The 17,119-nt window shown below is 38.8% G+C and overlaps 2 protein-coding genes across 2 annotated transcripts in view; both read left to right on the top strand.

The window, feature by feature from the left end:
* The window catches only part of LOC130915786 (mitochondrial import receptor subunit TOM70-like), a 52,715-nt gene extending 39,751 nt beyond the window's left edge, over positions 1-12,964 (top strand). Inside the window, exons 12-14 of the mRNA XM_057835866.1 lie at positions 988-1,085; positions 7,244-7,366; positions 12,110-12,964. Coding sequence (XP_057691849.1) covers positions 988-1,085; positions 7,244-7,366; positions 12,110-12,248 — 360 coding nt within the window. The 3' untranslated portion in view covers positions 12,249-12,964. The remainder of the gene's footprint in view (positions 1-987; positions 1,086-7,243; positions 7,367-12,109) is intronic.
* The window catches only part of neto2b (neuropilin (NRP) and tolloid (TLL)-like 2b), a 193,725-nt gene that overhangs the window by 47,778 nt on the left and 128,828 nt on the right, over positions 1-17,119 (top strand). The gene's annotated exons all lie outside the window — the stretch shown is intronic.

The following is a 17,119-nucleotide window of genomic DNA, read 5'->3' as shown; positions in this document are numbered from 1 at the left end:
CAACGAAATAACGCTGGGAAACTTTAATATAAAAAAAAACATGCGGTTTTGCAGGCACACAGAGGAGAAGATTCAAAAGGATCACATTTGTGTGCATAAATAAAAGTGTCTTTCTTAACGAATTCTCAGTTGGCAGAAAAAAACGCAAGTTTTCTTAATGTTTAAATAGTCTACATATTTTTATGATCATTATAAAAGCATTTACACAATGAAATAACGCTGGGAAAGTTTAAAATAAAAAAAAAAACATGCGGGCCACGGCGTTCATGTGTGTGCACAAGCAAATGCACAATACAGAGAGCCTGCTCTCGGTTTTATCCCAGTAAAAAAAAAAAAAAAAATTATTAGTCTGGCACGGCGACCCGACCCGACCCGAAGGTGAATGCTTAACATTTTGGGCCCGACCCGACCCGAATTGCCCAAAATGTTAATCGGGTTCGGTCACAAGATCTAACCTCTAAGAGATAGGACATAACATAACAATGGCTGAAGCGGAGAAAGAGGGAGCGAGAAAGATTATTGATGCACCTAAGACATTGAAAGCAGACATCTGGAGACATTTTGGCTTCTACGAGGTTGGTGGGAAACTTGACCAGAGTTATGCGGTGTGTAAAAAAATGAAACATGAGAATGATAATACAAATGGAGAAACCAAATCCGTTGCATCACCGGAATTGCGCAGGGAAGATTTTTGAACTTACTATTATATTTTAAAATGCGCTGAATCGATTCGGCTTGTTGCCCGCATCGAATCGAATCGTCCATGCCCCGCATCGAGATGCGTCGCCGCATCGATTATTGTTGTCACCACTATAACTAATTACTCTTACATTCAGGTAACTGAGTTACGAATGCAATTACTTTTAGGGCGAAGTAATTAGTTACTGTAATTAATGACTTTTTTAAAGTAAGATTAACAACACTGGGAATGTGTATTCATTATTACTGTGACATCTAAACTGGAACTTTCTGGGTTGTCTTTCCCAGGTTTTAACCTCTGAGCAACAGTTCGCAAAGGCAAACGAGATGTACGACAAGTGTATTGAACTGGAACCAGACGACGCCACCAAATATGTTCTCAAAGGGTAAGGATGACGCTCTTAACTCATTCACCCCCAGCCATTTTCACCGGGGCAAGGTGATTCGCTCCCGGCCGTTTTACTGGATTTTGACTGATTTTGCAAGGCCCACAGAAAATTATGTTCTATTGCTATTAGGGCTGTCAAACGATTACAATTTTTAATCGAGTTAATTACAGCTTAAAAATTAATTAATCGTAATTAATCGCAATTAATCGCAATTCAAACCATCTATAAAGTATGCCATATTTTTCTGTAAATATATATATTCTGTAAAATAAATTGTTGGAATGGAAAGATAAAGACACAAGTTGGATATATACATTCAACATACGGTACATAAGGACTGTAGTGGGCATTTCACTCTACTGTCATTTAAATCTGTCTATGATGTTCTCACTCTGAAGCGTCTACTTTTTGCAAAGCTAGACAGCTAGTGAACGACGCCTTAATAATCAGACTTCTTCCTTTTTCATCTGATTTATTAAGAAAATGGCCTCAAATCATTGTCCTCTTTAGACCGTCGTAAAACTCCAAAAAAAAAAAAAAAAAGTACACAAGCATTGCATTAGCAACAACGTTAGCTTAGCACGCTATACAAGTTCACTAAACATAAAAAGCGTCTCATACAAAAAATATTACATTTCGCTTACTAACATAATATGTACATTCTTTACAAAAAACAAACTTACGGACAAATCTTGTCCAAGGATTATATAAGCACAACATTACAAAGTAGGCGTCAGCCCGAGATGTCGTGCAGCCATATTGAACTGGCAAGAAAACAATAAACCATGTCGCAAAGCGACCACAAGAGTTCGCTGTTGGACAGCACAAAAAGCCTTGTTGTAAAACTTACCAAAAGGCAGAATACTCTCTGAGCGGGACATGTGCGTTAATTGCGTCAAATATTTTAACGTGATTAATTTTAAAAATTAATTACCGCGCGTTAACGTGATGATTTTGACAGCCCTAATTGCTATATAAACATGGAACCCACCAAAACAAAGATTAGACTCTCTTCTTTCAACAGGACGAAAAAGTTAGTTCATATCTTTTTCCATTCTTTAGAAATCAGCATTAGAAAGTAGCTTAGTTTGAGCAATTTCCAATTTCTGATGAACTCTTTAATACCTTAGCCAATTTTGGCCGAATTTGCATGCATTCGATGTTGCCTTTATATTTCAAAGAAAAAAATGTTCACAATGGCCAACTTGGGTCCCTTTTTTACGGACACCTTGAACCTCATGTCCAAACTCTTGTTTTCTTCACTGACCAATTATAATCCACATTTTGGACCCAAAAAGGCAAAAAAAATCCCCAAATCTTTTTTCAAAATTTGTAATGCTGATGTCCCATTGACAATAAAACATGCTCGACCAACCGTTTTGAAGCTTGATAATATTTATTCAACTTGTTAGGATAAACATTCAGGAGAAAAAAATAAGATTGAATAGTTTTATGTTTGACAATTCAACATAAACAGCAGGTATGGTCATTGGCGTTTTTGGCCTTTACACATACTATGGTCAAAACAGGTTATATACAGCGCAAAATAGTGAGAAAGAAATATATATATATCATCTAACACAAAAAGGGTTTGGAGGATATCTCTTTGTGAAGTTAGGTATTGTACCCATCACCTTATCAAAAATATATACGTACATGCAATAAGCTTCTCGAACACACATCTATATTAAAAAAAAAACAGGTCACGGAGGGAGCTGCGTCACACACAACGTCACACAGCCTACTCTTTCGCCGTTTGCACGCTGCTGTCACTTCTACTCGCCGAGACGCCGACTCATCTAAAGAAAACGACAAATACGGCTCATCTTCCTTGAGTTAATGAAATACAGTGGTACCTCTACATACGAAGTTAATCCGTTCCAGGAGCTTGTTTGTAAGTCGAAATGGTCGTATGTCGAGCAGGATTTTCCCATAGGAATACATTATAATTCCATTAATTCGTTCCACAGCCCAAAAACCTGCACTAAATCCTTAAAAAATACTGCTGGCACTATTACAAATGGCAATTACATATAGCAAAACAAATAAATAATAAATAAAAATCGGATTAATAATATAATAATAATAATAATTCCTTTAATAGTGTAACGAAACGGGTTCTAATAAGGCGGACGTTTTTTTCTGTACCTGAAGGCACCGCGGCGCTGACGTGACAAAGAGGGAGGGGAGCGGGTGAAAGTTTACTTTCGCTTTCAATGCTTTCTTGAGAACATCGTCAATTGTGGCAGACAGCAGGCGTTTTGTGTTGAATAAGTTGTGAAAGAAATGCTGAAAACGTGGCGAAGCTGGCGATTTCTCTGGAGATGTTACCACAATAAGAATTGTCAGCTTAACTTATAAAGACTGGCGAACGATGGTCGGAGGAGGACCGTGGAGATGTATTGTTGAGCCATTTCACGGATGCCCACCCTACGCTCATATTTTTCTGTCATTTGCATCTTTATTTAGAAGGTAAGCGTCAACTTTTTCCTTGTTTCACCACCTGTACCAACCTTTTCTGAAACCTGTGTTGATTTGTCACACAAGAAAATCCGCCGTGCATTCGTCTGCGGTGCTGCCATTGTCGTCGTATTTCGAGCATGTCGTCGGATGTAGAAACAAATGGCGAGTCAAATTTTACGTCGGATGTCGAAAAGTTCGTGTGTCGAAGCGATCGTATGTAGAGGTACCACTGTAATGCATTAGCTTGCGCAAAATTTAGTTTTAGATTCATTCTGCACGTTTCAAAGTCGGTCGCTCAATCTAACCGGACGTTCCTTAGTTGGCGCCTCGCTCGGAAATTTATTAAAAATGTTCACATTCGGTTCGTCTTTTTGACATCACAACGGCTCTTGGGATATGTAGTATTTTGTGCTGCTTTTGGTTTTGAAAAAGGACAGGAAATGATGGAAGTATGGAGATAGATACATGGTCCATGCGGCGTTTTAATGCATATTTATGAGTGCAATAAAACTATAAAACTCAAATGACATTATGCGTGGATGACGTAATTTCAGCGTGACGAAACTTCAAAGACGATATGCGTAAATGCGTCGTTGCCGACACGTTCGGTGTTAAAGGGTTAAAAAACAGAGAAATTGAGCTTTTTGTAAAAGCGTACATTTCAAACATAACTTTGACTTTAACACAGCTATTTTTTGCTTTAGTTAAATCCCAAACATCTGAATAATGTTTTCCTTTTACAAAATAACATAAACAAAAAGACAAATAGAGCTTTTGATAGCAAATTAACAATTTACTGTATTTAAACATAACTGAGAGATGACGCTGTTGTGGCCGCTGCGGCTGTCTCGGCGGACGGGGTGGGCTTTTCCCTCGTCACCGCCTGTAGTGTCTCATCAAGATGTTTTTTTTTTTTTTTTAGTCTTTTGTGGTGACCACTGCCTCGTGGCGGAGTTCGCCTGGGGAACTTGTGTGGGGCATGCTGTGTTCCTGGGGGGGGGGGGGGGGATTGGTTTGGCTGTGCGCGTTTACGGCTGGGGACACCGGAGGGTGCTGGGGATGCGAGCAGCCGAGCACATCGGTGTGGGCTCTGCTGGGCAAGCAGCACAGACTCAACAGCATCGTCCGCTGCACTGGTGGTCCCGGTCGTTCTGCTCGGTCGCCCAGCGCCTGCCATCCCGGGCGTCTTCCCGGTTGTTCTGCTCGGTCGTCCGCCGCCTGGCATCCTGGACGTCCTCCCGATCGTCCTGCTCGGACTTTCGGCGCCTGGCATCCTGGTCGTCCATTCGGTCATCTTCGCCGGCGCCATGGCCCTGCGGTCTAGCCGTTCGTTCCATTGAATCGGGTTGCGGGTCTTACCAAATGCGCTACTGCCTTCCAGTGGCCAGTTTTATTGCTTTTAAATGGATTTTCAGCTCTGTGCTTTGGAGCAAAGTTGCATCAGAACCTAGAGATGTCTCTTGTAGGGCTGCAGATATCGATTATTTTATTAGTCGATTAATCGATGAACTAATTAGTTCGAATTATCGAGTAATCGGATAAGGAACATGAAAAATTAAAATACCTGAGCTGAGCCTCAACAATATAAAATAATAAATAAGGATGTATGTACAACAACAGAACAACTGGCTAACTTACATAGCAAAGGTCTGCTAGCTTCATTTCTATTAAATGCTTTTAACTTTTTTTTTTTTTTTTTTTTTTACAATGGTCTTAACAAATGGTTCAGACACATATTCCCACAAAAAAACCCAGCTAAATAGGCCTATAAACTAAATTATGAATGCTAACTTACATAGCAAAAGTCCACTAGTTTAAATGCGATATAATGCAAACTTTTTTACAATGCTCTTAATAAATTGTTCAGACACATATTCCCACAAAAATAGGCTAAATACACCTAAACTAAATTACGAATGCATTAAAAAAAAAAACATTAGTTCAAACAAAAACTTAGCTTATGTTGGTCGTAACAGGGCGCACCTGGATTCAGCCATGTGAAATGAGGCGGACTAGAGGGCAGTGTATCCACCCAAATCAATACAACTAAATGCAAACACTTAAAAAAACTATAACAAAGCCACTTTAATTAAGGGAATACTCAAAGCTGCAAAATTTCTTTTGAATCTTTTTTTCTAATCGAATAATCGAGTTAATTGATCAATCGTTGCAGCACTAGTCTCTTGTGAAAAAACGTAAAACGTAAAAGCGTTTTTGGGACAGTGAAACAATTAAAAATAGAAGGTATTTGTACGATTTTGGAAGCTAATGAGTTAAGCGGTTGCAAAGGCTTGCATTAAGTACCACTAGGCATGTGCTGGTATGAGATTTTGACGGTATGATAACCGTGAGCAAAAATACAGCGGTTTCATTTTTGTTGTTTGTTTTATTGCATTACAACTTTTATAGACGATATTTTGCAGGAAATTTTTTTAATTTTAAAATCATATACTGTATAGGAAAGTCAATTACTTTCCTATACAGGGGTGGGGGGGGTGCTCGCCCCACTGCCCCCCCGAAAATCCACGAATGCATATAACGAGACGTTATAATTAAAGCTGTCCAATCACGTCATTTTCAAAGTATTGGAATCGGCAAAAAAATATCGGAGATGCCTTTTTTAATATATATATATATTTTTTAAATGAAATCGTTTTCTAATTGTATTTCACGTTACAGACAAAATGTCTTACACTCATCCAGAGTCTTTAGTTTTGGCTTAAAGTAGGACTGTCAAATTTATCGCGTTAACGGCGGTAATTTTTTAAAATTAATCACGTTAAAATATTTAATGCAATTAACGCACACGCTGCACGACCCACTCACGCATTGTCGCGTTCAATCTATAAAGACGCCGTTTTACCTATTTATAGAGCTAAAAGGCAGTGTAAAATGAGTAGATTTAATTTAGGCAGTTTTTGGAGCTTTTATTTGATTGGCTAAAGCCTTAAAATCCCACTCTCAACAATTCAAAATATCGTGGGAAGCAATGTGGGGAAGAAACGTAGTAGTTGATCTTTTTCTTAACACCATGTTATTTCTCAACGCAGAGAAGATATATCAATTGGTGTCACTATGCAGTCATGGTTGCACTTCCCATCATGCATTTGGTCAAAACAGTTAAATGGCTACAGTATCATTTAATGAAAGCTCAACAAATACACTAGATGGCAATATTTAGTCACATTATACAAAGTTACATTTATCCTTTAAGAATTACAAGTCTTTCTATCCGTGGATCCCTCTCACAGAAAGAATGATGATAATGTAAATGCCATCTTGAGGATTTATTGTCATAATAAACAAATACAGTACTTATGTACTGTATTTTGAATGTGTATAATCGTCCGAGTTTTATTCTTTTTTTTTTTTTTTTTTAATGCTTTGCCAAAATGTATATGATCGGGAAAAATTATCGGGAATGATTGGAATTGAATCGGGAGCACACAAAAAAAGCAATCGGATCGGGAAATATCGGAATCGGCAGATACTCAAACTACAACGATCGGGACCGGATCAGGAGCAAAAAACATGATCAGAACAACCCTAGTTATAATGTCAAGCAATAACCTGAATGAGGATTTTTGCCTTCTCTTGTAGTTTGTAACTCGAATGTGTGAAGTGTCAGCTGAAAAGACTTTTTAAAGGGTGTTAAACATATATACTAATTCATGATCTCTGTTTTGCTGCAGATTATTACAGGTCCGGTGGAAAAAAGACCTGCAATTGGGCATGGACCTCGCCAGAAAAGCCATCGAAATTGACAACAAATGTGACTTTGCTTACGACGTAATGTCAACAATTGAAGTTCTAAGGTGAGGACACAACTGTCTAGATGGATTTGTACCTCCAACCGTTTGTGAAACCAAGTGTTGGGAATAACGCTGTTATAAATAACTCCGTTGTACGCCTTAATTTTTTTTCAGTAACAGGGTAATCTAACTTTTTTTCCCGCCGTTACCTTTAGTGACGGTCAATAGCGATGCGTTACTTACTTTGAATAAATTGAAGAAACTACCAGTCGTAGCGAGTCTACTCTGCTCAGTTTATTTGTCATCCAAGACTTGGGGTGCGTTCAGGTTCATGGCAATAAAATAAACACTTACGGCTTACGAAGTGACCACAGCCATAAGTGCAACAGGCCTGTAGTCATTGAGCCTATCCACTGATGACTTCTTGGGGATCGCGACGATGGAGGAGGTTTTGAGGCAGGATGGAACAGTGGCATGTGACAGGGACTGGTTGAAAAGCGTGGTGAAGACCCCCGACAGCTGGTCAGCATAGTCTCTGAGCACCCTCCTTGATATTCCATCCGGAATAAGTATTTAGTCAACCACCAATTGTGCAAGTTCTCCTATTTGAAAAGATTAGAGAGGCCTGTAATTGTCAACATGGGTAAACCTCAACCATGAGAGACAGAATGTGGGACAAAAACAACAGAAAATCACATTGTTTGATTTTTAAAGAATTTATTTCCAAATTAGAGTGGAAAATAAGTATTTGGTCACTTGAAAACAAGCAAGATTTCTGGCTGTCAAAGATGTCTAACTTCTTCTAACGAGGCTCCACTCGTTACCTGTATTAATGGCACCTGTTTTAACTCATTATCGGTATAAAAGACACCTGTCCACAATCTCAGTCAGTCACACTCCAAACTCCACTATGGCCAAAACCAAAGAGCTGTCGAAGGACACCAGAGACAAAATTGTAGGCCTGCACCTGGCTGGGAAGACTGAATCTGCAATAGGTAAAACGCTTGGTGTAAAGAAATCAACTGTGGGAGCAATTATTAGAAAATGGAAGACATACAAGACCACTGACAATCTCCCTCGATCTGGGGCTCCATGCAAGATCTCACCCTGTGGCATCAAAATGATAACAAGAACGGTGAGCAAAAATCCCAGAAACCACACGGGGGGGACGTAGTGAATGAGCTACAGAGAGCTGGGACCACAGTAACAAAGGCTACTATCAGTAACACAATGTGCCGCCAGGGACTCATATCCTGTACTGCCAGACGTGTTCCCCTGCTGAAGCCAGTACACATCCAGGCCCGTCTGCAGTTTTGAGAGCATTTGGATGATCCAGAAGAGGACTGGAAGAATGTGTTATGGTCAGATGAAACCAAAATAGAACTTTTTAGTAGAAACACAGGTTCTCGTGTTTTCGAGGAGAAAGAGTACTGAATTGCATCCGAAGAACACCATACCCACTGTGAAGCATGGGGGTGGAAACATCATGCTTTGAGGCTGTTTTTCTGCAAAGGGACCAGGACGACTGATCTGTGTAAAGCACAGGTGTCAAATACATTTTCACCAATCTGGTGTGTTCCAAGTCTAATCGGTTGATTGCAGTCAGGTGCTGCTTATTTTAGCAGAAACCTCATTGGTTGAATTGTCTCTGCTGGATCTGTTGGAACAAAGACCGGGACCCACTGTGGCCCTTTGTGGAATCGGTTTGACACCCCTGGTGTAAAGGAAAGAATGAATGGGGCCATGTATCAAGACATTTTGAGTGAAAATCTCCATCAGCAAGGGCATTGAAGATGAGATGCTGCTGGTTCTTTCAGCATGACAATGATCCCAAACACACAGCCAGGGCAACAAAGGAGTGGCTTCGTAAGAAGCATTTCAAGGTCCAAGCCCGTCTCCAGATCTCAACCCCATAGAAAATCTGTAGAGGGAGTTGAAAGCCCGTGTTCCCCAACAACAGCCCCAAAACATCACTGCTCTAGAGGAGATCTGCATGGAGGAATGGGCCAAAATACCAGCAACAGTGTGTGAAAAGCTTGTGAGGAGTTACAGAAAACATTTGGCCTCCGTTATTGCCAACCAAGGACATAACAAAGTATTGAGATGAACTTTTGGTATTGACCAAATACTTATTTTCCACTCTAATTTGGAAATAAATTCTTTAAAAATCAAACAATGTGATTTTCTGTTTTTTTTTTTCCACATTCTGTCTCTAATGGTTGAGGTTTACCCATGTTGACAATTACAGGCCTCTCTTGATATTTTCAAGTGGGAGGACTTGCACAATTAGTGGTTGACTAAATATTTATTTGCCCCACTGTCTGCCAAAGTTACAATGTGGTCAATTTAAAAAAGCTATTTTTTAGAGCAGATCTGATGATGGGGAAAGAGCCAGCCACCAGTGCACATTCATTTCCAAAATGTTAACAGAATACAAATATAAAAGCCGTGTTCATTCATAAACTGCCCGAATGGGTTGACTGTCTAATCCTAGCGCACATAAAATACAAATTGTCTTCTGACTTACGTTATGTTTAGAGCTGAAACGAATACTCGAGTAACTCGAGTTTAAAAACTGATCCTAGTAATTTTATTCACCTCGAGCAATTGTTTAATTTTGCCAGCTCTAAGCATCACGTTTTGCCCGGACTACTTTTAATGTGGGACAACGCGCTGACGTCACGTGCGTAGAGGAAGACGCAATTTAAAAAAAAAAAAAAAAAACTTACCACAGCCGACAGCCGCTACAAAATACGCCGACGTTGCTAAAAATTACGCCCGCAGGATGCTAGTGCGGTAGCAGGTAGTGTACGATGCGTCTCATAGATATCGCATGCATTCAGGACTAGATGCGAAATGACAGTCTCGGCCGCGTCTGGGCAGCGTTAGTAAACAGCCGCCATCTTTAAGCAGTAAACTTCTCATCGCCAATAAATATAACGTTACTGTCACTCGTTGACGTAACGTTAGCCCTTCGGAGGGCTAGATTTCTATTGATTATGACCACTGTCGATGCGTGGCTAACGTGTTTTACATACAGGCTTTATTTAATCTGTAAAAACACAGCGCTGAAGAGGGATGAGGTTGGAAAATTCAAACATAATAAAGCTAACTGTCAGTTTTAGCTCAGTAGTCATTGCTGAATAAAACACCAAGTAGCACTGGTCCCTAATGTGCTCCAATACAGCAGGTATCATACATTTATTTTGAACACTGCAAAAACTCAAAATCCTATCGGTACTTACAGTTTAGACTAACTTAAAACGTAACTAGAACTTAAAAATAGCTTGACACAAATGGAAATTAATTGAAACGTGGGAAAAACACGTAACTTTCAAGTGATGTGTGTTATCAAGCGTAATTACATTTTTAGGTACGAAATATTTTTTTGTTTTTTTTTATAACATCTAGAAGTTTTTTGAGTGAAAGCAGTGAAAGCAGTTTTTTCTAGTCACATCTTACATGCAATGGCGTACCGCAAGCAACACGTCAATTCCGCTCATTAATATTCATGACATTAGCTACTGTCCCTAAGTAGGGACAAGCCACCGTTTGTCCCTAATAGGAAATGAATGGAAATCGTGTACGAAGGAGATGTTTACAGAGCTAAACCTACCAATTCTCTTCAAAAATGATGTGCCTGGTGCCAAATTGACTGGCAAAGATGTGGAAGAACATAAAAATGTTCAGTTAAGGAGATGGCTTTAGTGTCGAAGGCTGAAAAAGACGAAAAAAACAAGCCGACCTAAGCATAGCTTTAGCTTTTTTATCGACGCGACTGACAATGACATTCTCCTGTTTCAACAAGCTATCCTTTACCATCAGCCCTCTCTTTCTTATATATCCTCTGGTTGTCCTACGTCTCTGACCGTTCTTGGGGGTAATTTACCGGTAGTTAGCTTTGTGTAGCGATCACAAATGCTACTCAGTGACAGCCAACGAACACTTTTAATTTTTTTCATTGATAACACATCTTAATCCTATAATTTATTTACACTTCACCCTTACTAAAGTTGTTTTTATATATATATATATATATATATATATAACAGAAACGGTAACAGTGGCAGTCAGATACCATTGTAATTCTTTTCAGGTCATTCATTGTCAGACAGAGGCAGTATGGCACAACGTTACGCTAAAAAAATAAGTTAAAAATATAAAAATGGCTCACCTCTTCGTACTCTGAAAGACCATGCCAACCCAACATAATGTTTACTGCATATGAAACGTGAATGGATTCGCCGAGCTGTTGTTAAAGTCCGCGCAAGTGGATTCGGTCTTCACATTTTTTCCTCCAGAGTTTTTGGTTTCCGGAAACGTATGAAGAAAACATTCCTTCATGTATCGTAATGTCTAGAGTCGTTTCTACAAGTTCCAAAAGAGCAATGCGTGATCGGCATGTTCGTTTTTGAAAGATTACCGGAAAAAAGTAGCACTAATTACGTTGGGTCTATGCGAGGGCGGGTCTATAATGTCCCACTTCGGCTTTACTTCCGCTTTACGATGCGACGTCACGGTCTAAAAATAACCTGCGTGCGGTACGCCATTGTTGGCTGTTTTCAACAATGTACATCGAAAATAAAGATATCGATTGACTGAAAATGGTTCAATATTGGATTAAATGTCTTTTTTTCTCAAGTATAGTTATAATTGCTCTTTACCTAAAAAAAAAAAAAAAAAAAAAAAATGTTTTATCTGATTACTCGATTAATCAATAGAAGTTTCAGTCGATTACTAAAATATTCGATAGCTGCAGCCCTAGTTATGTTTTCATGAAATAACTAAGTATCACTTCCTTTTTAGGGGTAATATGAACAAGGCAAACAAAATATTAAACAAGGCTCCCAACTTTGCTAAATTGGAGACGGAGTTTGCCCACTTCTACTGGCTGCCCGACACAGCGAACGCCCGGAGAACGGCATTCAGGAAGTATGACTTCTAACTCCCCCGCCAAACTGAGGGATGGTTATTCTCCAATCGTCACTGTGTTAAGCTTTGCATCTATTTGTTCAAGCAAGGAAAAAAAAGTTCAGAGTTATAATGTTAAATTTTTTTTTTTTAAAAACAGCCCTTCTGGAAATACTGTATATACAGGATCGTGTTTACTTTGTACTGCATTTGAGATAGGGTTTGGAATGCTTAGTTTTCTTTTCACAATGTGTCTCATGCACAGGAATAACATTTTAAGCTTGTCCAAATGACAATTGCTGTGACGAAAAGAGGACTTGTGGCTTTTTGTTGACGTTGACAGACAATACTTTGAGAGCAAGTTCATGCATCAAGTACGGTTTCAATATGTACCGATATCAGCTCCAAATCGAAAATTAAAACCACGTAGCCTAATGTGTAATGTCTGTGTTTGTAATGATGGGGCTGGATAATACAGTGTAGTGCTGCAACGATTAATCGATCAACTCGAGTATTCGATTAGAAAAAAAAATGTTGGAATTCAATTTTGTTGCTTCGAGAATTGAATTGAAGTGGTTTATTTTGAAAGTGTTTGCATTTAGTTTGATTGATTAGGGTGGATACACTGCCCTCTAATCTGCCTCTTTTCACAAGGGTGAATCCAACTGCTCCCTGTTAAGACCAACGAAAGTTTTTGTTTGAGCTAATGTTTTTTAATGCATTCATAATTTACTTTATAGGTATATTTTAGCCGTTTTGTGGGAATATGTGTCTGAACCATTTGTTAAGAGCATGGAAGAAAAAAAAAAACTTTAGCTATATATAGCATTTAAGCTAGCGGACTTTTTCGGTGTAAATTAGCCAATTGTTCTTTTGTTGTACATAGATCCTCATTTAAAAAATAAACTGTTTGAGGCTCAGGTATTTTAATTTTTCATGTTCCTTATCCGATTACTCAATTATTCGAACTAACTAGTCTATAGATTATTCGACTACTAAAATATTCAATAGCTGCAGCCCTAATACAGCGGATCACAAAAGTGAGTACCCCCCTCGCATTTCAGCAGATATTTAGGATATATCTTTTCATGGGACAACACTGACAAAATGACACAATTGAAAAGTAGTCAGTGTGCAGCTTATACAATAGAGTTCATTTATTTTCCCCTCAAAATATATCCATTAATATTTAAACCCCTGGCAACAAAAGTGAGTACACCCCTTAATGAAAGTTGTCAATATTAACATACAGCACACCAGCATCATGTTTCCTGTGAGCAAGTATTTTCTAAATGTGGAGAAGTTGTAAGCAAAAAAGAAATTCACTCAATCCAAAATCTATGCTGATAATAATGTACCTCATAGCCTCAATAATAATCTTTGATTGTTCACCGTCGTACATAATGACCGTATTTACACAAGCACACTGGAATATACCCCCCACCCCCCACACACTTCGCTCACATCAGTGACACAAAACACATTCATAACTCTTTATTTGTAAATAGTCACCCTCTTAAAATATTCGCCTACGCCATATTTGAACAAATATTTAGTTCTTTCTAGTGGTGTCAACAATAATCGATGCGGCGATGCATCCCGATGCGGGGCATGGACGATTCGATTCGATGCGGGCAAAAAGCCGAATCGATTCAGCGCATTTTAAAATATATAAGTACGTTCAAAAATCTTCCCTGCGCAATTGCGGTGATGCAACGGATTTGGTATCCCCATTTGTATTATTATTCTCATGTTTCATTTTTTTACACACCGCACAACTCTGGTCAAGTTTCCCACCAACCGTAGAAGCCAAAATGTCTCCAGATGTCTGCTTTCAATGTCTTAGGTGCATCAATAATCTTTCTCGCTCCCCCTTTCTCCGCTTCAGCCATTGTTATATTATGTCCTATCTCTTAGAGCAGGGGTGGGCAATTATTTTTCCCCAGGGGCCAAATGAGAAGCAGAAAATATTGTGGAGGGCCGGACCAAAATTTGAAATCTACTCGTTATTAATTTTATTTCAACATTGAAATAAGTAAATTGTATTGTTTACAGAAGCTGGTAAGAGTATGTGTTATTGTTAGATAATGAGAGAGTGAGGTTGTTTTACAAAAAAACTGAATTTATTCAGTGAAAACAGAGGTAAGTTTGCTACATTTTTGACTGCTTTTCAGTCACATTACCACAATGCTTTATTTTTAACTTTCTATAACGATACCACAATAATGTAACATAACTCAACATTTTTATCAAACTGCCAAACAGTGCAGAACAAACATGTTTCAGTATTTTTTTTTCTTCAGCGAGAGAAATCTAGCCTCTGTTGAGCTTTAACAAGAGCATCAAGGTCAGGTTGAATGTTTGAGGTGGAGATGTGAAGCACATCTGACAGATGGTCTTCAGTCAGAGAGGACCTGTACCTGGATTTGGTAAACTTCATTACTGAGAATGTTTGCTCACATGTGTAGGTAGAAAAACACCAAATAAACACCAATTTATGCTCAGCGTCAAGTTCAGTCACTTTATCTTGCATCCGTTTCAAAAGTCCTACTATTTCCCGGTCAGATTGGGACAACCATCAGTAGTGACTCCTACCAGTTTGTCCCATTTCAGTTCAAGCTTGTCCATGCATGCGTTTACCTTGAACAAATCACTCCCCGTGGTTGTTCCTTTCATTGATCTCACTGCTGCCAGCTCCTCCGTAATCGTGAAATCCTGTGTTATTCCTCGGAGAAACACGAGTAACCGCGCCGTGTCGCGGACGTCACAGCTCTCGTCCAAAGCCAAGGAGAAAAAGTCAAAACTTGCTACTCCACTTTTTAGCTGAAGTCGGGGATTCTCCGCGATGTCGTCCACCCTTCTGGTCACCGTTCGCCTGGACAGCGGGACTTTCTCAAATGCTTCTTTTTTCTCCGGATATATTAGTGCTGCAGAGTCCACCAAGCACTCTTTCACAAACTCTCCCTCCGAAAATGGCTTACAGTTTTTAGCGATTTTATGAGATATCACAAAGCTGGTCTTGGTTGCTGCATCCCGGGCTGCATATAGCTTGGTAAAATAGCCTTGTTGTTTTTCTAGCTTCGCTAGCAAATCTTCAGATAACCGCGCTCTTCCAGCCTCAGTCAGATGTCCGTATTTTTCTGCATGCTTCGTCTCGTAATGCCTACTCACGTTGTATTCCTTAAACACGGCGACCTGCTCACCACAAAGTAAACACACGGGTTTACCACCGACGTCTGTAAATAAATATTTAGTTGTCCATATTTTTTTTAAAACCACGAACTTTAGCGTCCACGTTTCTTTTTTTGGCGTATGCAGACATTTTAGGGTTACCATTGAGTTGCTGCTAGTCACATGCACTCAGACTTGTTTCAGTACCTGGACGTAAATGACGTACGCATGCCGTAAACAGGTTTCAAAGTAAAAGCCCTGCTGTTTTAGTCCACGCATTACGCACAATTTTGAAAGTAGGTTTTATTTTCTTAAATCCAAGCAACCTTTCGCGGGCCAGTCGGAGTGGGTCCGCGGGCCGTATTTGGCCCGCGGGCCGTAAAATGCCCGGGTCTGTCTTAGAGGTTAGATCTTGTGACCGAACCCGATTAACATTTTGGGGAATTCGGGTCAGGCCCAAAATGTTAAGCATTCACGTTCGGGTCGGCGCGCCGGACTAATACTTTTTTTTTTTTTTTTTTTTAAATGGGACCCTAACCCTAAACCGAGAGCAGGCTCTCTGTATTGTGCATTTGCTTGTGCACACACATGAACGCCGTGGCCCGCATGTTTTTTTTTTTTATTTTAAACTTTCCCAGCGTTATTTCGTTGTGCAAATGCTTTTATAATGATCATAAAAATATGTAGACTATTTAAACATTAAGAAAACTTGCGTTTTTTTCTGCCAACTGAAAATTTGTTAAGAAAGACACTTTTATTTATGCACACAAAGGCAAAAAAAAAAAAAAAAAAAAAGGGATAAAACCGAGAGCAGGCTTTTTTTTTTTATATTAAACTTTCCAAGCGTTATTTTGTTGTGTAAATGCTTTTATAATTATCATAAAAATATCTAGATTATTTAAACATTAAGAAAATTTGCGTTTTTTCTGCCAACTGAGAATTCGTTACGAAAGACACTTTTATTTATGCACACAAAGGCAAAAAAAAAAAAAAAGGATAAAACCGAGAGCAGGCTTTTTTTTTTAATATATTAAACTTTCCAAGCGTTATTTCGTTGTGTAAATGCTTTTATAATTATCATAAAAATATGTAGATTATTTAAACATTAAGAAAACTTGCGCTTTTTCTGCCAACTGAGAATTCGTTACGAAAGACACTTTTATTTATGCACACAAAGACAACACAAATGTGATCCTTTTGAATCTTCTCCTCTGTGTGTCTGCAAAACAGCATGGTTTTTTTTAAATTATCATATTAAACTCCCCGGCGTTATTTGGTTGTGTAAATGCTTTTATAATGATCATAAAAATATGTAGACTATCTAAACATTAAGAAAACTTGCGTTTTTTCCTGCCACCTGAGAATTCGTTACGAAAGACACTTTTATTTATGCACACAAAGGCAACACAAATGTGATTATTTTGAATCTTGTCCTCCGTGTGTCTGCAAAACCGTATGTTTTTTTTTTTTAATAAACTTTCCCGGCATTATTTGGATGTGTAAATGTTTTTATAATGATCATAAAAATATGGAGACTATTTAAACATTAAGAAAATTGCGTTTTTTTTTTCTGCCAACTCGAAGAAATGAAAATAAATTGCTGCTGCTGCGTTTTTTTTTTTCGTTTTTTTTTTCCCCTGCATCACTCTTTAAAAAAAAAAAAAAGAAAAAGAAAAAAGAAAAAACAGTTTTTTCGGGCTGGCCCTGCAAATCTAGTTAATTGATCGGGCTCGG

This window comes from Corythoichthys intestinalis, chromosome 5, assembly GCF_030265065.1.
Source record: "Corythoichthys intestinalis isolate RoL2023-P3 chromosome 5, ASM3026506v1, whole genome shotgun sequence".
In the NCBI taxonomy this organism is placed as follows: Eukaryota; Metazoa; Chordata; class Actinopteri; order Syngnathiformes; family Syngnathidae; genus Corythoichthys; species Corythoichthys intestinalis.
Note: the sequence above shows the minus strand (reverse complement) of the source record. Positions and strands in the feature narration are given on the sequence as shown.